Source organism: Lepidochelys kempii, chromosome 7, assembly GCF_965140265.1.
Source record: "Lepidochelys kempii isolate rLepKem1 chromosome 7, rLepKem1.hap2, whole genome shotgun sequence".
Lineage (NCBI taxonomy): Eukaryota > Metazoa > Chordata > Testudines > Cheloniidae > Lepidochelys > Lepidochelys kempii.
This window is the reverse complement of record NC_133262.1, coordinates 78,776,611-78,795,644: the sequence shown is the minus strand read 5'-3', so window position 1 is coordinate 78,795,644 and position 19,034 is coordinate 78,776,611. Positions and strand designations below refer to the sequence as shown.

Sequence of the window (19,034 nt, the reverse complement as noted above, 5' to 3'; positions counted from 1 at the left end):
TCATATTAAAAACTAGCAATAGTAGTTTTCTTTTCTTACATATGCACATTTATATGTTGGTATAAATATTTAAATTCTCTCTTGCAGTGGCAGTGTGTGTGTATAAAAAAATATGAATTGGACATTTCAGGCTTCTGATTTTAACGCCACTTTGTTGAAACAAATGTTACCGTGTTCTCGTAAACATTGAACTCTTTATAGAGTAACATTAGGTTATAGGGAAGGCCTTATTTATGAAAGTGTGAGTCTATTAATAGCTTGTAAGTCTGACCATGTATGGGATCCAGTGTACTTTTTTCCTCATGAAAATCACTCTTACTACTAACAAATACAGCTTGCACGTATGAGATTTTTCTAAAAATAACCCATGGATTTGTATTGAACCAATACATTTTACAGTCTTGTTTCAAATTGTACTTTGGAATGTGTTTAGAAAGATAAACATCATAAATGTTATGAATAAACATAACATATGGTTCTTTTTTAAATCTCTAGGACGACGTAGACAGTCTAAACCCAGTTCTCAGGGACAACCCGCAGCTTCATGAGGAAGTAAAAGTCTGGGTAAAAGAACAAAAGGTTCAGGAGATTTTTATGCAAGGTAATTTGAGAAATATGTGTGTTTTGTATTTCCTTTTTTTTTTTTTTTTTTGTTTTCGTGTATATGTGTGTAGCTATTTTAAAGCACTAGGTTGGATGCCATTTATCCCTAAGTGGTATTATTATAGAGCATATCTCACACAGTTCAACTTTTCTAACTAGGCCCTTTGAAAATAGTTTGTTAAAACAACAAAACGCAATTGGGGAAAAAAGCTGTGATGCAAGTATACACCCAGATTTTCAAGCAAATGTGTAAATGATCATGCACAGATTTGGGGGGGGGGGTTGTTTTTTTTTAACTTGTGTCACACCCTTTAATAGCTATACAGCAGTTTAATAATACCATCAGGCAGAACGCTGGACATTTTATTTATGATTTTGGTGTTGAGACTAGTGATGGTGCCTTAATCAATAAATAATAACCACGTTTTCTTTTTAGTCCACACTATACTGTTATGTGCTCTAAAGAAGGAAACATTCTTTGGGATAACAAACTGTTAGTCAGAAGTACAATGATTTCCGTTAGAACTGCTCAGCTCTAATAACAATGGCCTGCCATTTACAATTGTGCTTCTTTCCAACCAGTTACTATTATATTGCGGTAACTATATCTGAAACACTATCAGATTTTGTACTGTATGATGGCCTGCTGAGATTTTGACATGTGGCTTTCAAATAGTTGAGGTTTTGTAACTCTCAGTCCCCATTCCTATAGTTGCTGCTAATCCATGAAGTTGTTGGTTTTCTAGTTTGTAAAATGGAAGTTTTGTGAAAGCTGATGTGAAGTAAGGGGGAGGGGTTTATTTGGAGTAACTTTGCTAATAAATCATTCTAAAGTAGCATACATTTACTATAGTCATGTAAGCGTTTGTAAGATCAAGAAGTAAATCCCGAGTTAAATAACAACACAAATTTTGAGGGAAAAAATGTGCAAAACAACCAGACGAAATTAAAAGTATGAGCATAAGGAAGCTAGAATTTTTAAGAACAAATCATGCCAAACTTCATTGCTGCTTTGATAAAATTACAAAATTAGTGGATGAAGGGAACACAATAGGTCTAATATCTGAATTTTAGTAAAACATTTGATATCTTCTCTCTTGCTGAATTTGAGTTGCTTAGACATGATTGCTATTCCATGGATGGTATGCTGGCTAATGGATGACAAACAAAGACTACTGGAATTAGACAATGTACTCAATTGTGGAGGAAGTATCTTGTGTGGTGACACTAGGGTCAGTATTAGATTTAATATTATGTGATCTGGAAGAGGGAGTTTACAGTGTGCTGATTAAATTTGCAGAAGATAATGGATTTGGAGTAGCATGAACTCAAGATAGGGCCAAATACAAAGGGAACTAAAACTGAATTCGTTCTACTTATTCATTTTATTTTGAATATAATAAAAACACACCTATATAAAGCTGTAGGCACCCCAACCACATAATACAACAAAACACTAACATCATTAAAATAATTGTTTAAAAGAAACTCTGCAAGCCTGTCCTCTACAAAAAAGCTCCTTTTTCATCCCTTCATCATTCCAGGAAGCTTACCCTTGTCAAAAACCCTATGAAACATGTTTTTGCAGCATGCCCAGAAGGTCATCAAATATCAGGCTGTTTCCAACCAAGGGTTGGAGCAAGTTCCAGAGCCTCACACATCTCATAGCAAATGCCTTGCTATCAATACCCTCTTTTTTTTTTTTATAATGAAGGGGATTCTAGCTCAAGTACCTCTGCTGATCACAGCTGTGGAGGTGTGGCATGGGGAGAGGTCGTTTCTCAGTTAACCATATTCTAGGCCATTTAGGGCTTTTGTAGGTGATAACCAGCACCTTAAACTTTGTGCAGAGACCAGTAGACAGCCAATGCAGTTTAAGGAGCACTAGTATCATATGCTCCCAGCAATGTGGCCTACCCAATAAAGCGAGACATTACGTTCTCTATCAGTTTCAGTCTCTGAATGATTTTAAGGGTAACCTCATGGAGAGCACATTACAATAGCTTCATCTTATTTTATTAAAATAAACTCATCTTTCCTTTCCTCCCCTCTGTTGTCTGTCATCCTTTATCAAGTCAGCATCACCTATCTTCCCAACTCAATCAGGCCCATAACTGGGCAGCATCTTCAAATCTGCCCTGTGTTTAAACCCACACAGTGAGGTTGTATTTAAATCCTTCTTCTTCTTTTTCAGTAAAATTTCCAAGATCCATCCTTTTTCTTTCTGTGCATACAGTATGTCTAAAACTGTCATCCAGCTTTTATCGTTTTCCTTTTTGACTCTTGCAGCTGCCTGTTCCCTGGCCTTCGTGACATGCACCTTGCTCCTCAGGTCTATTCAAACGCTGTTTCTAAATCTCTTCCTGTTTCATCTTTGTGAATGTGTTATCCCCCTGAGTCCTTCCACTGGCTCTCTCTTCACTACCACATCAAATCACAAGTTTGTTATTCAAGCCTTTAAGGCAGGGGTGGGCAAACTTTTTGGCCAAAGGGCTGCATCGGGTTTCGGAAATTGTATGGAGGGCCAGTTAGGGGAGGCTGTGCCTCCCCAAACAGCCAGGTGTGGCCCGGCCCCCTCTCCCATCGCTCCTCCCCTACTTCTCGCCCCCTGACGGCACCCTCCATCCCCTGCCCCCAGGACTCCTGCCCCATCCAACCCCTGTTCCCTGATGGCCTCCCTGGGACCCCCACCCCTGACTGCCCCCGCCACCCCATCCAATTCCCCTCTCCTTCCTGACTGCCCCCCTGGGGCCCCTGCCCCCATTCAACCCCGCTGTTCCCTGCCCTCTGACCGCCCTGACGCCTATCCACACACCCGCCCTCTGACCACCCTCCCCGAACTCACCGCCCTCTGTCCAACCCCCTGCTCCCTGCCCCCTTACCGCGTTGCCTGGAGCACCTGTGGCTGGCGGCTCTACAGCCGTGTCTCCTGGCTGGAGCCAGCCGCGCAGCACAGAGCACTAGGTCAGGCTGGGCTCTGCAGCAGCGCTGCCCAAAGCATTGTGCCAGCGGCATAGTGAGCTGAGGCTGTGGAGGAGGGAGAACAGCGGGGGAGGGGCTGGAGGCCTGCCTTGCGGGCCAGGAGCTCAGGGGCTGGGCAAGAGGGTCCCGTGGGCCGGTTGTGGCCCGCAGGCTTTAGTTTGCCCACATCTACTTTAAGATAGTGACAGTGTAGCACGCCCCTCCCCCCCCATTATATGCTTTTGTGCCTCCTTGTTGCTTCTCTGTTCTGCTGACAATGAGAACCATAATCATTTGTTTGTCCAAGCATGTTCATTCTGTCCCCCTATTGCGTAGGGTGCCTTTCCTGAAATCATCCATAAAGCCACTACCTCATACTTTAGCTCCCTCCTCACGATCCACTTCTGCCATGACGCCTACGGTAAATTGCCATCAGACAATGGCCAGGCAAATGGCCAACAGGAATTATTGATAACATTGTCTTCAAAAAAACAAAAAAAAAAGACTGGAAATGTTCAAATTATACTCCTAGTTAGTCAGTGTAATCATGTGCTACTGTCACTTTTACCATCGTCTTACCTCTCTGCTGCTTCTCCTTCTGTTTATGTGCACTTGTTATGTTTTTCCTTAATTTAGACTGAAAAACTCTCTGGACATGGGCTGTCTATGTTTGTATAATGCCTCATCCAAGGAACCCCCAGGTTAGAGTGGAGCCTCTGGGAGCTGCTGTAATACTACTAATAAAGAACTATGGGCCAAAACTTATGAGAGTGTGTTGGAAAAACTCCAAGCTACAATAGTACATACAAAATAAAATAATTTAAACACAGATATTCAAAATGTAGGGGCAAACGTCGAAAGCGATGTTTCCAAAAAGAGAGAGATGTGACAGTGTGCTGCAGATTCAAAGGGACTTTGCAAAAAGAGACAGTAGCATAAAAAGTGGATGCAATTTTGGGTGCATGCATATGGCCTTTGCATCTCAGAATGAAGAGGATGTAGTGCTTTCTCTGACACACTGAAGGATTGCATTCAGTTCTGGGCACCTGCATACCAGAAAGCTTTACGCAAATTGGAGTTGCAAGGAGCAACAAAAAGAGGCTAAAAGGGCTGATTTAAAATAGAAGATTCAGAGATCTAAATTTGTTAAGTTTGTGTGAATGACAATTAGGAAGAGGTGTGGTAATAACAGTTTATAAATATTTGAAGAGTATAAACACCAAGGAGGGGGAGAGTATTATTTAGGGTGGTATGCTACAAACAGGTATAACAGAAAGCAGTGGTACATTAGACACACCATTGGCCATTATATTAAGTATCAGGAAAAACCTTCTAAAACAGCTAAATGTATTCTGTTGTAAGTTTTCCAGGGGAAGTGGTGGAAGGCCCCTTACCTGGAACATTTAAAACAAGACAGGGAAAAGCCCTCACCAGTATTTTTAAAGGAACAATCTTGCACTGACATGAAAATGTGATAGATGATGAAATTGGAGATGGAGAAATATGTAGAGAGCATTCGTACTAGATAGTTTTGCAGTTGTACTTTGATTCAGCTTCCGAGTAGAATCCCTTGTTTTCTGCAAAAAAAAGTTTTGCTCCTGTAATTTAGAGATCCAGTTCACAACGTTTTGTATGTTTTAAACAGCCAGCATCCCGGTACTGGGGCTGGACCTGGGTCCCGGTCCTAGGGCTGTTTTTTTTCAACATCTTTTTTAATAATCTGGATGATGGGATGAATTGCACCCTCAGCAAGTTTGCAGATGACACTAAGATGGGGGGAGAGATAGATACGCTGGAGGGTAAGCATAGAGTCCAGAGTGACCAAGACAAATTGGAGGATTGGGCAAAAAGAAATCTGATGAGGTTCAACAAGGACAAGTGCAGAGTTCTGCATTTAAGAAGGAAGAATCCCATGCAACGCTACAGGCTGGGGACCGAATGGCTAAGCAGCAGTTTTTCAGAAAAGGATCTAGGGGTTACAGTGGATGAGAAGCTGGATATGAGTCAGCAGTTTGCCCTTGTTGCCAAGAAGGCCAACAGCACATTGGGTTGTATTAGTAGGAGCATTGCCAGCAGATCGAGGGAAGTGATTAATCCCTTCTGTTCAGCACTGGTGAGGCCACACCTGGAGTATTGTGTCCAGTGTTAGTCCCCCCACTACAGAAGGGATGTGGACAAATTGGGGAGAGTCCAGTGGAGGGCAACGAAAATGATTAGGGGGCTGGGGCACATGACTTACGAGGAGAGGCTGAGGGAACTGGGATTATTTAGTCTGCAGAAGAGAAGAGTGAGGGGGGATTTGATAGCAGCCTTCAGCTACATGAAGGGGGGGTTCCAAAGAGGATGGCTCTAGACTGTTCTCAATGGTAGCAGATGACAGAACGAGGAGTAATGGTCTCAAGTTGCAGTGGGGGAGGTTTAGATTGGATATTAGGAAAATCTTTTTCACTAAGAGGGTGGTGAAACACTGGAATGCGTTACCTAGGGAGGTGGTAGAATCTCCTTCCTTAGAGGTTTTTAAGGTCAGGCTTGACAAAGCCCTGGCTGGGATGATTTAACTGGGAATTGGTCCTGCTTCGAGCAGGGGGTTGGACTAGATGACCTTCAGGGGTCCCTTCCAACCCTGAGATTCTATGATTCTAAGCAATGGTCTCAAGTTGCAGTGAGGGAGGTCTAGGTTGGATATTAGGAAAAACTATTTCACTATGAGGGTGGTGAAGCACTGGAATGGGTTACGTAGGGAGGTGGTGGAATCTCCATTCTTAGAGCAGTAGACCTACAATTCTTCCATAAGGAGTTCAGTCACAAATTTAATTAACACATTTTTTTAATGAGCGTCATCAGCATGGAAGCATGTCCTCTGGAGTGGTGGCTGAAGCATGAAGGGGCATATGAATCTTTAGCGCATCTGGCACATGAATACCTTGGAATGCTGGCTACAAAAGTCCTATGGGAACACTTATTCTTACTTTCTGGTGACATTGTAAACAGGAAGTGGGCAGATTTATCTGGCTAGTTTGACCTCATACTCCAACTCTCTGCCCCAACTGTGAGTCCCTCATCCCTGGCCCCACCCCGGAGCCCACATCCTCAGCCAGAGCCCTCATACCCCTGCAACCCAACCCTCTGCCCCAGCCCTGAGCCCCCTCCCACACTCCAAACCTCTTGGCCCCACCCCGACCAAATGAATGCTTTGTGCACCAATATGGAGGGCACCCAGGCAGCATGGAGAAGGAAACTGTCTGATGTGAATGCAGAGGGCACAAAAGCTGGTGTAGGGGAAAGGGAAAGGAAGTAGATTAGACAAGGAGGCAGGGGAGAGAAATTGGAACTGGCTGGGCAAGGACACTAGGACTAGGGGCTGAGTGGTAGAAGAAACTGGAACTGGGAGTCTGAGAGAGGGAATATAGGAGACTGGGGCTGGGAGCTTGCAAGTGTGAGACTTGAACTGATTACGCAAGGAGAATAGGAGCCAAGTAAAGAAACAGGGTGCGGGGAGGAACTGGCTATGGGAAAGAACTCTGAGGAACTTGCGGGATGGAGTGGAGATTGTTACTGGCTGGACAATGAGACTGATTCTGTGAACTAGCAGTGGGGGAGGAACACAGGGAGGGAGAGGAGACAGACCTGACAAGTAGGTAGGGTACAGGAGGAGCACTGGCATTGGCTGGGCAAACAGTCTGGGAGTGAGGAGGGAATTAGTATATGGACAGGGGGCGACTAGGTCTGGCTGAGCAAGAAAACTCTTGGAAGGCACAGGAAAGAAAAAGGGTCAAACTTGGGGAAAATGGGCAGAAGAGGAGTCTTTGCCCACGAGATACACTCCCTGTCAGACCCAGGAGTGGAATCCAAGATTCCAGAGTCTCATGGTTCCTCTGCTGTCAGCAATTATCAGTGAAATCCATTGGCAAAGTATGTGTCTCATCCCTCTCTAATGCTGGTCCACATATGGGATGACAACCTACTATTGCTATCAGTTGCTCCATTAGTTCAAGTGGCAAACATCTGTGTCGTGGATCTAAGATTCCAATCCTGCTGATGAATCATGGGTGTCAATATGATGCTGCATGATGAATTTTCTAGTTTTTTCAGTTTGCCCTTTTAAAACCCGAGGAAACTACAGGCAAAAACCTGTGTTAAAAACATTTGGGTTGCTATGTCAAGCTCTCAAAAGTTAGCAAATGCCAGGATTAAGTTTGTCCATGCAACTTTAATTCAGTCCCCTTGTTATATGCATTATGTTACTGTCTTTAATTACATGATCACATACTATTTTTTCCATTGGACCCCTTCTACATTCAGAGCACAGGGTGGAACTGCTTTGGGGTGAATCAAGGTTGAGTAGTGAGGGACACTATTGCCTGCAGGGTCCCTGTTGCTTTTGCTGCAGAATTTGGAAGGTGTGTAGTGAATGAGGCAGTGGGTTGCAGAAAGAGAAAGAATGATCTCCTGGTTAAGGTACTTGAAAGCTGCCTTGGGGGAAGTACTATCCCTGTTTCTGCCACAAAGTTACCATGTGATATTTAGCAAATCACTTAAATCATACTTTTTCACAGGTGCCCACTAACTCTGTTTCTCATTTTCTGGGTATCCAAATTGGGACCCTGAGGTCTGATTTGCAGAAGTGCTGAGCAGTCACAGCTGCAACTGAAGTCAATAGGAGCTGTGCTTTGAACATACCAAGTGCAATATAATGCTAAGTTATTTTAGAAATCAGGTCCTAGACGTCTCAAATTGAGCTCCCAAAATTGTGGAAACATTTGATCCTTATCTTTGTGCCTCAACTCCCGAACTGCAAAATAGGGTTAAAACCACCCCTTCTTCTGTCAGAGGTGTCGTAGAAGGTAAATTAATGTTTGTGATGCATTCAGATACTGTAGTAATGAGAGAGAGGCCAAGTATACACTATAAACTTGCAGTGGTATAACTAGGTCACTCGTGTGTGAAAAATCCACACCCCGAACGATGCAGTTGTACCAACCTAACGGACGGAGTAGACAAATCTGTGTCGAAAGGAGGGCTTTTCTTGTTGACATATCTACTGTCTCTCGCAGAGGTGGATTAAATATGCCAATGGGAGAAGCTCTCCTCTTGACCCTAGTAGTGTCTTCACTGAAGCGCAACAGCAGCGCAGCTGCACGACAACAGCATTTTAAGTGTAGACCTGCCCAGAGATAATGAAAGTGAGAGGAATACATTTCTAATGCTCATGGTTGTGGGAAAAAGCTTGAAAACATGAACCCTATAGTCTCAGAAAGCAGAAGGCATGATTTTTAATGCTTTAGGATGACAATGCTGAGCAGTCTTATCTATGTTGTGTACATAGCCTTCTTTTGGACTTGAATTTGTTCAGATACTGTGCATATACTTTTAAAGGATCAGGTTTAAGATTTCTTTAACAAGTTTACACTTTTTAAAACTAGAGCACAATTCTTTTTTTTTAATTAAGCTAAAGTTACAATAAAATGTTAAAATATACTACATTGTACATTACTTTTTCAGGGTCAGATTAATATTCAAAGAACCCGGCAAAAAGTTATGGTTTGCTGGCTGTTTTCTTATCAACATATTTTTAAATCAAAATGATACATACCTTCCAAATATAACAAGACATCCTCAGCATACAATCTATTTTCTGTTCTAATCCAGATGATGTCTTGATGCCCTTTACTAAGTGGATTTTCTCACACTTATTTGCATATGGCTTTATTGCCAAAGCAACCAACAAGTTGGATAAGGGCAACCCTGTGTCATTCCCTAGACAAATTAAAAGGCAATGACTGATGGCCATTAACCAAAGCAGATGCTTAAGGATCAGTATACAGGACCAGTATGCCTCTACAAAACTGATTTAAAAAACCAAACTTTACTAAAATCTGTCTGAAGTACTCCCACTCCAGCCGGTCACAGGCTTTCTCAGCACCCATAGAAAGAAGCACACAGGAAGAATTTCAAGAATTAACACTGTAGATCAAATTCAGAGTTCTTCTGAGATTATCAGATAGATGCCTGCCAGCAATGAACTGAGACTGGTCTGGGTGAAACTATTTGTGCAAAATGACACTCAGTCTTTTTGCTAGAAGCTTAGCATAAGTTTTAGCGTCCATGTTAATTAAGAAATAGGTCTGTATGATACACAACTGGAATGATCTTTTCCTTCTCTAGGAATGAGTACAATTTCTGCCTCCATCTATGAATCTGGAATCTTGTCTCCCTGCAATATACCGTTAAATCATTCATTTAAAATAGAACACAATTCTTTCCATCTTTTTGCAGCTTGTTATGGGGCCACTAGAAGAGACTTTGCTTTTCTGAACTACCTCAGTGGAAATAAACTTTGTGGTCAGTGATGGACAAACTTGGCAGCTGCAGAACCCAAACACAGAGATCTAAATTGTTTCTCCTGAAAAGGCATCTGAGCATGTGATCAGCTTGTTCAACAGTGTCCATATAATCTGCTGTGACACTCTTGCCTTTCAGCTTACTCTTCTATGGTTACCTTTCGTGATTTGGTTTTTTTCATGATTTGTCTTTACAGATGCAGCAAGTGTTAGTAAGATAAGAAAACCGTTATTTGAAAACATTCGCATAATTGACCTTAGAATCACCAAATCATGTTAAACATTCCCATGTATTCCAAAATGTCTTTTTGAATCAGAAGTAAAATGCACTGGCTGGCCAGTGTGCTAGATACACATCTGGTTTGTTAATCATTCCCTGCGCATTTATAAATGCTACATGATCAAAAAAAAATTTTTTTGGCTGAATTTCTCAATGTTTTTCTGTAACATTTTCCTTTTAAAGGTCCATATTCCTTAAACGGCTATAGAGTGAGAGTATACAGACAGGATTCTGCCACCCAGTGGTTCACTGGTATAATTACTCATCATGATCTTTTTACCCGCACTATGATTGTTATGAATGACCAGGTAAATATTATGACCCTTATTCAGAAAAGTTTTATGCCCAATGTAAATGTTTGATATTTTTTAAAGTGTTGTGGTGGTGGTAGATTTATTATGCTGTTCTCTTCAAATGGATACAAGTATATCCCTTATTAGTCTGAAAGTTATGTTTAAACAATATGCATTTAAGCAATAAGTCAACGTCTAAGATTTTAGGTTCTCTTATATAATCATTACCTGATTATTGAAATGCTTAAAATGAATCAGTCTCTAATATCTAGAACCAAGAAACGGTCTCTAATATCAACTCTGCTTCGAATTTGTTTCCCATCATTCCAATGATAACTTTTTCAGAAGCAGTTAAAATCTCTTTGAGTCATGTGATATTAAGCATTTATTTTAGTAGCTTTCAGTTGCAGTTGGTACTATTCCTAAAAGTTTAAAACAAGAATTTTCATGGCAAAATGGAGAATTATATTCCAAGAGAAACCTGGGAGTATTGAATTAGTGTTAATATAGTAAATGACTTGTCTTCCTTGAAGTGACCAACAGAATCAAATGGCAGAATGCAAGTTTGTCTAACTTAATGTTCAAATTCTTTGTAATTAACTTGCAAATTTCTTTATATGAATCTGTCGTCTTGCTCTGCATTTTGCCATTCTCTTTCACCAGTTACTTTCCTCTTCTTTTTATAGCCAGATTGTATTCAGTTTTTAAAAACTTGCTTAATGGTCATCCTCTAACAAGAGTTTGATCGCTTTTCAGTTTATCATTGTCAGCTTGGGGGAAAAAGGAGCCAATGTAATAGTGGTCTAATAAAACTGTTAACTTGAACACAAAATGGTAATGCTTGGGTTTTGCTGCTTCCCCATTCCACTGAGAAGTCTTACAACAGGCTAGCTTGTCAAGATGAACTAGGGCTTTCCTTTGGATACTTTTTCAGTGTACCATATGAACTATGTATTTGGCACAAACATTGATGTAGGAAATATAGGGTAGACTATGTTTAAAAACCTGTTAATTATGGATTTCTTCTTCTTTTAATAAACCAGGTGTTAGAACCACAGAATGTTGATCCTTCTATGGTTCAGATGACCTTTCTAGATGATGTTGTTCACTCTTTGTTGAAAGGTGAAAATATTGGCATCACATCACGTCGCAGGTCTCGTTCCAACCAGAACAGCAACACAGCCCACGTAGATATATTTTCTTTTTCTACTTAAGTGATGTTTTGGTTTATTGTAAATGTTGAATATCTGTATTTAAACAGATTAATTAGGATCATGTTGGGTGAATTAATTATTTGATTATATTTAGGGGCATTATACACGTGCTCAAGCAAATAGTCCCAGACCAGCCATGAATTCCCAAACTGCAACACCAAAACAGAACTCTCACCAGCACCATCAACAACGGAATGCTCGTCCAAATAAAAGGAAAGGCTCAGATAGCAGCATGCCTGATGAGGAGAAGATGAAGGAAGAAAAATATGATTATATATGTCGAGGAGGTAGGAGCATTTTTGAAAGGGGAGGGGGAGAAATTCTTAAAACTGTCCCTGACTAAAAATGTAATAATAATTTCTTTCTCCTCTACAGAAAATCCCAAAAGTAAACATAAACACTTTATTAGTAAAAGAAGAAAACCTGAAGAGGATGAAAAGAAACTAAGTATGAAAAGAGTGCGGACAGACAATATCTCTGACTACTCTGAGAGCAGTGACTCAGAAAATTCAAATAAAAGATTAACAGATTCTTCATCAGAGCAAAATTCAGAGAATGAGTTGAAAAGCAAGAACACTTCAAACATAAATGGAGAAGAAGGAAAATCCCAGAGTAGTGAGGGGGTAGAGGAACAGACACTAATAGATAGGCAGTCTCCATGGGATGAAATACAAGCAGATAAAAATCATCAAGATGCAGAAAGACCAAAGTCAGCTGAATTAGACCTACAAGAAAAAAAATCACTCCGTCCAGCAGAGCAGCTGAAATTTCATAGTCAGAGTGCCAGTGATGCACGTGTTCAAGAGTGCAGTGTAGAAAATCGGAATACTATGGAATTGTTAACAAATGAGCAGTTTGTACCCAGGCCGCCTACACCAAAATGTGGTGGTGATGCAACTACTGAAACCAATTCTGATAAGGAGAGCCAGGAAAATGCTGCAAGTACCTTTGGGTTGCAGAAACTTCAGAAAATAGTGTCCTGTGGCAGCAATTTAAAACATCAATTTACAAATGTAAATTTTCTAGAAGTAAGAAAACGAGAAACTGATCAAAGTTGGGTTAGCGATGTTGTCAGTAAAATGGATTTGATACAGTCTGGGATTATGAAAACGACAGTAAATGAACATTTAAATCCTGAAAAAGAAAAAGTTCAACATGGCTCATTTGTGTCTTCATTAAATGTAGTTTCATTAGCTGAAGAGGGTAAACTACCTAAACAAAGTCCAGCCTCTGATGCTATGAAGTCAAAATCTAGTACTTCAGTTGATCATCCTAAAACAAAGTCATATTCTTCACCTGATGTTAAGCCTAAACTCACCCAATCTCCTGATACTGTGAAGTCAAAGGTTAGTTATCAGAACAGCCATGTTACTGGAGTATCAAGGTCAGCAAATAAAACTGAGCATGATGTGCCTAGGTCTAGTTTTCATCCGGTTCCAACTCGAGTTAGTGCGTTAGAAGCTACTAAAAGTCCTCTTATTATTGACAAGAATGAACATTTCACAGTATACAGGGATCCCACTCTTATTGGTCAAGAAACAGGAACTAATCACATTTCACCTTACTTACATCAGCATAATTATCCTCTTCATTCCTCATCCCACAGAACCTGTTTAAATCCGAACACGCATCATCCTGCATTAAGTGGTGCACCCCATCTGTTAACTGGGTCTTCAAATCAGACTCCATTATCTGCTATTAACACTCATTCTCTTAGTACTGCATCTCACCATTCTGTTCATCACCCTCATCTACTTCCTGCAGTGTTACCTGGAGTGCCTACAGCTTCCTTATTAGGTGGCCATCCACGACTGGAGACTGCTCATGCCAGCAGCTTAAGCCATTTGGCATTAGCACACCAGCAGCAGATGTTACAGCACCAGTCTCCACATCTTCTTGGACAAGCTCATCCTTCTGCTTCATATAATCAGATAGGACTTTATCCAATTATTTGGCAGTATCCAAATGGAACACATGCTTACTCAGGACTTGGTCTACCCTCCTCTAAATGGGTCCATCCAGAAACTCCTGTTAATGCTGAGGCTTCTTTAAGAAGGGTAAGTGATTCTGCTTTCTTAATTATTACTTTTAATAGTACTTTAAGGTCACTGGCTTGTATGCGCAAGTACAGTGGTTACAAAAATAATTGTTAGCCCATTTCCCAATAGTTGTCCATGAAAATGTTTTTTTTTCCCTTATATGCTCTTGGCAAAACTGCATAGAAGTATGAGTGTTCCAGTAAGATGACTGTTTCATAATGCACATGAATAGGGGGACCAAACTAAGAGGGCATTGGCAACCTTCATTCTGGCCTTTTCTAGCTTTTGCATGCTTGACTTTTTTTAATTTTAACTGACTTTTAACATAGCTGTTTTGGGGGTGGGGAGGGCGCAGTGGTTGTACATAACTTCCTACGGTTTTTAAAATACAGATTGAAGATATAAACATTTCATCATGTGAAACTATATTGGGTCATCAGTAAGGTTAGGACCTATAGATCCACAGCACAAAACTTTACCACTTGAATTAATGGTGTAACTGGTAGCAATTCACTACAGGGACCAGATACTACAAGGACTTTAAAAAAATCTTAAATTAATCTGTACCATAGAATCTCTATGAATAGAAATTCCATGCTTGAATAATGAGAGGCAGGAGGAATCTAGTACTGACCACCTGACCAGGATGGTGATGGTGAAATGCTCAGGGAGATTAGAGAGGCTACAAAAATGTAGTGCCCCCTATTCATTTGGTTCCTCAGACTGGCTGAGGAAAGTTTTCCCACCAAAACGCTATAAACTGGGAGTCACCCTGGAGAGGGAAAGGGTCAAACTTGAGGGATCTTGCTTTCAGGTCTCCAAAGGCCAGTTCTCAAAAGGAACCCTGCATGCAGACCTGGGAGTCACCAGCCCCCCACACAGCCAGTGTTGCTTTCCCTGGCTCACTGCAGACTGTTCCAAAATGGCTTCTCACCTCTCCTGAGCTCCCAGGGAATGGCATCTCATTCCCTATTGGTTGCAGAGCAGACTCTGAGTGTGCCCTTGGCTTCCCCTCTCCCAGGGATAGTGTGCCCAGGATATAGTGTACTTGAACTTTCAGAAGGCCTTTGACAAGGTCCCACACCAAAGGCTCCTAGGCAAAATAAGCAGTTATGGGATAAGAGGGAAGGGATAAATGGTCAGTTTTCACAGTGGAGAGAGGTAAATAGCTGAATCCCTCAAGGGTATGTACTGGGACCAGTGCCATTCAATGTACTCATAAATGATCTGGAAAAGGAGGTAAACAGTGAGATGGCAAAGTTTGCAGACTATAGAAAATTGCTCAAGAGAGTTAAGGCCAAAATTCACTGAAAAGAGTTACAAAGGTGTCTCACAAAACTGGGTGAATGGGCAACAAAATAGCAGATTAAATTCAATATTGATTGGTGCAAAGTAATGCATATTGGAAACCATAATTCCAACTATACATTAAAATGATGGGGTCTAAATTAGTTGTTACCACTCAAGAATGAGATCTTGGAGTCATCATGGATAGTTCTCTGAAAACATCTGCTCAATGTGCAGCAGTAGTCCAAAACCATTAGGAAAAGGATAGCTAGTGAGACAGAAAATATCATAATGCCGCTATATAAACCTACCCTTTTGAATACTGTATGAGTTCTGGTTGCTCCATCTCCAAAAAGATATTCTAGAGTTGGAAAAAGTACAGAGAAGGGCAGCAAAAATGATTAGGGGTATGAAATAGCCTCTATTTGAGGAAAAGGTAAAAAGACTGGGATCGTTCCTCTTAGAACAGCGATGATTTTGCTAGTGGTCTATAAAATCATGATTGGTGTGGAGAAAGAGAATAAGGAAGTTTTATTTACCTCTTCACATAACACAAGAACAAGAGGTCACCCAATGAAATTAATAAGCAGCAGGTTTAAAACAAACAAAACGAAACGCTTCTTCACACAACGCACAGTCGGCCTGTGGAACTCACTGCCAGGGGATGTTGTGAAGGCCCAAATAAAACTGGGTTCGAAAAAGAATTAGATAAGTTCATGGAGGATAGGTTCATCAATGGCTATTAGCCAAGGTGGTCAGGGATGCAGCCCCATGCTCTTGGTGTCCCTAAACCTCTCATTGCCAGAAGCTGGGACTAGATGAATCACTCGATAATTGTCCTGTTCTGTTCATTGCTTCTGAAGCACCTGGCACTGGCCGCTGTTGGAAGACAGGATACTAGGCTAGATGGACCATTAGTCTGACCCAGTATGTCCATTCTTATGTCCTTATGTTGTTAAGGGGATAAGTCACTCATTTTGCCAGTGGATTTCACAGCTGTTTGGTAGATAGTAGAGGAATGTTGAGACTCAAGAAACTCTGGTTCAGTTCTAGGTTCTGTAGGGAAGTGTGCTCCAGTGGTTATAAACTCTTTGGCCTTTGTCCACCTGTGTTCCTCACTGTCCCCCTCTTTTCCTGTCCATGTACACTCCTGGCTTCTGTCCCTCACCCCCTGCTCCTATTGAGACACAACCCTGGCACCTCTCCCTGCCGCCTCCTCTGCTCCTCACCCCTTGGCATGTGAGTCAGACTGATTATTTCTTCTCCTTCATGCTTCCTGAGTGTTAGCAGAGGAAGGATTGAGATGGTTTCAACAGCATCACTATTTAGTTCAGTGACTGATGCTACAGTGTCCCCTGGCAACCAGGTGTAGCAATTGCGTAAAAAGGCTTGCTCAGCCTCTGCCACCTGGGATGCAGCATGCTCAGTTCAGTTCGGATGTAGGAATGTGCTCAGTTCAGTTGAAACCTTTGGAGAGCAATGCTTCCAGTCTTTATCAAACTTCTGTTGAACAATCTGATTTTCAGAGGCTTATATTACAGTCTAATTTTGCTTTTCACAGGGGTAGCAAAAGGCAAGTCCCTAACACTAGGGCAACCTCCCTACCGAATTTTAAGTTCCTGCCTCACAACATGTAGGTGCTTGAGCTTCCCAGTGTTTGTGTAAGAATATTTTAACATGGGCAAAACATCTTCCTTTTTCTGATACTCATTCTTAGAAATGGCTGAACTATTGTAGCTGAGCCTTTTTCCAAATAGTTCAGTCTAAGGCAGACACCTGGCTGGAAAATATCAAGTGATTAAAGTTTGGCCAAGTCATAAGCAGTTAAAAAAAAGGCCTCATGAGGGAAAGAGGAAGGCAATCTGAACTGTAGGTGTCTCTGTCAGCTTCACCTGTAATGAAGGTATAGAAAAATAAACTAATTTCACTTAGGACTCTGAAGTCTATTGGTCTGCAGGTATTCAGTTTCTTAATTATATTGATAACAGCAATTGTTTTGTGCTGACTGTTGTCTTCTAGTTACAGCCCCAGCCAGAGTTCCCTCTAATTTTCCCCACCCATGTGCGGAATGAATTTTGTTATGTGCACCAATATGGAGGTGATGTGATGGGGTGGGGCCAGGGATGAGGGGCTCAGGGTTGGGGCAAAGGGTTGTGGGGCAGGAGTGTGAGGGCTCTGGCTGGGAGTGCAGGCTCTGGGGTGGGGCTGGGGATGAGGGGTTTGGGGTGCAGGAGGGTGCTCTGCAGCTCTGCTGGAGAGAGAGGACCCCCCAGCTTTCTCTCCCCACAGCAGCACCTGGGCTTGAGGGGGGAAGGGAGAGGTGGCTCTCCCCGACGCGGCAGCTCCAGGGCTGGGGCCACAAGATAGATGGCCTGGCCCTGGCAGGTCCGAGCCGGGGAGGGGTGTCATAGCAGGTTCGGGCTGGGGGAGGGGTGCCCTGGCCGCAGTAGGTCCGGGCTGTGGCAGAATTGGGGCTGCAGGAGGGACTCTGCGGCAGGTTCAGGTGTCCTGGTTGTGGCAGAGTTGGGGCCGGGGGTGGTGCGCTGTGGCAGATTTGGGTGCCCCGGCCGCAGCAGAGTTGGGGCTGGGAGGAGGGATGCCCTGGCCGCGAAAAGTGCGGGCCGCGGTTGGGTCGCCCCTCCCCTGGTCACAGCAGGTTGGGGGCCAGGCTTGGTTGGAGCTGGGGGAGTGGTGCCCCTCCCCCTGGCCAGGTCAGCTCCCCAGGCAGGTTCCCTGAGCGTCTGTGTGGCGCTAAATAGGCTGCTGCACAACTGCTCAGCTTACAGGGACCTTAGGCCCCAGCAACCTTTTTTGATTTCCTCAGAAACATTACTATGTTAAAGCAACCTTTTGGGTTTCATCGTGAAGTGCTCAGAAGTCAGGAAGTGAGAATTAAGGGTTTCACATGCAAATCTACTCCCTTGTGTGCATTATGATACAATTATTAATTACGACATCTTATGCTATATTTCAGTATAAAAATGTTTCTATCATAGACACTTCTGTCTCCAAGGTAACAAGTCATCATTAATTTTACATAAGTTATCAACTTCATTTAAAACAGCCTACACTAGTTTTCAAATAAAGATTATCATAATGCATTCAAGCAAGGAGGTAGAGTTAAAATTGTATATTCACACTTAAATTTTGTATTTCCTAACTTTTGAATACTTAGCTACACAACCTTAAGATTTCCTTAACATAGTTTGTAGTTTTAATAGTACTGTACTAATTGTGTGATTGAGTTGTGTAAAACAATTTGGCTAAATATAACAGGTTGCCTAGGCTTATCGATAGTTAATCATTTGTAGCATGGAGAAAAATGGTAAGAAAAGGGAAGGCTTATTCTTTTGTTTTATATTTACACTTGAAAGATAGTCCCAAGAAATATTAAACCTTATTTTCAAAGAAAATATTTGAACACTGATCATTCAACAAGTTAACTAATAATTGAACTTACACTTATTAAACTGTCAGTGGTTTGTTAGTTTTAAGGAAGTTGTTTAAAGAGAGGCCCGGAGTTGAAATTGTAAAATGATCAAGCTCGGTATTTGAGAATCAAACCTATCTCAGAATACATGTGGAAAATGTAAACATTTTTATACGCTATAAATCAAGTCAGTGGCATACTCAGATATCCCTACTCTATCCAAATATGCCTCAAAAACTTGGGGGGAAAAAAGTATCTGATTTGTAGTGGTAAAGTATATAACTTACTCTCTGTTCGTTGGTAAGTTTTTAAGAAAAGGTATGATGATGATGCTGTGCTTCGATTCCTGTGATAACTTTGAAGTCTGATTTTGTTGCTGTTAACAGAATACTCCCAGCCCTTGGTTACACCAACCCACCCCTGTGACCTCAGCTGACAGTCTTGGGTTACTGAGTCACATTCCTGTAAGACCATCCAGTGCAGATCCGCATCGGCCACTCAAATTGACAACACATTCTAGTCCACCATTGTCCAAAAATATAGTAGATCATCACAAAGAGTAAGTTCACCATTGTCTAAATCATTA

General features: G+C 41.8%; 1 protein-coding gene across 4 annotated transcripts in view; it reads left to right on the top strand.

Annotated features, from left to right (window-relative positions):
* JMJD1C (jumonji domain containing 1C) overlaps positions 1-19,034 on the top strand; it is a 306,723-nt gene that overhangs the window by 229,344 nt on the left and 58,345 nt on the right. For all 4 annotated transcript variants that reach the window (XM_073353432.1, XM_073353433.1, XM_073353434.1 and 1 more), the window contains exons 4-9: positions 496-601; positions 10,369-10,493; positions 11,522-11,665; positions 11,787-11,979; positions 12,068-13,749; positions 18,835-19,007. In XM_073353432.1, coding sequence (XP_073209533.1) covers positions 496-601; positions 10,369-10,493; positions 11,522-11,665; positions 11,787-11,979; positions 12,068-13,749; positions 18,835-19,007 — 2,423 coding nt within the window. The remainder of the gene's footprint in view (positions 1-495; positions 602-10,368; positions 10,494-11,521; positions 11,666-11,786; positions 11,980-12,067; positions 13,750-18,834; positions 19,008-19,034) is intronic.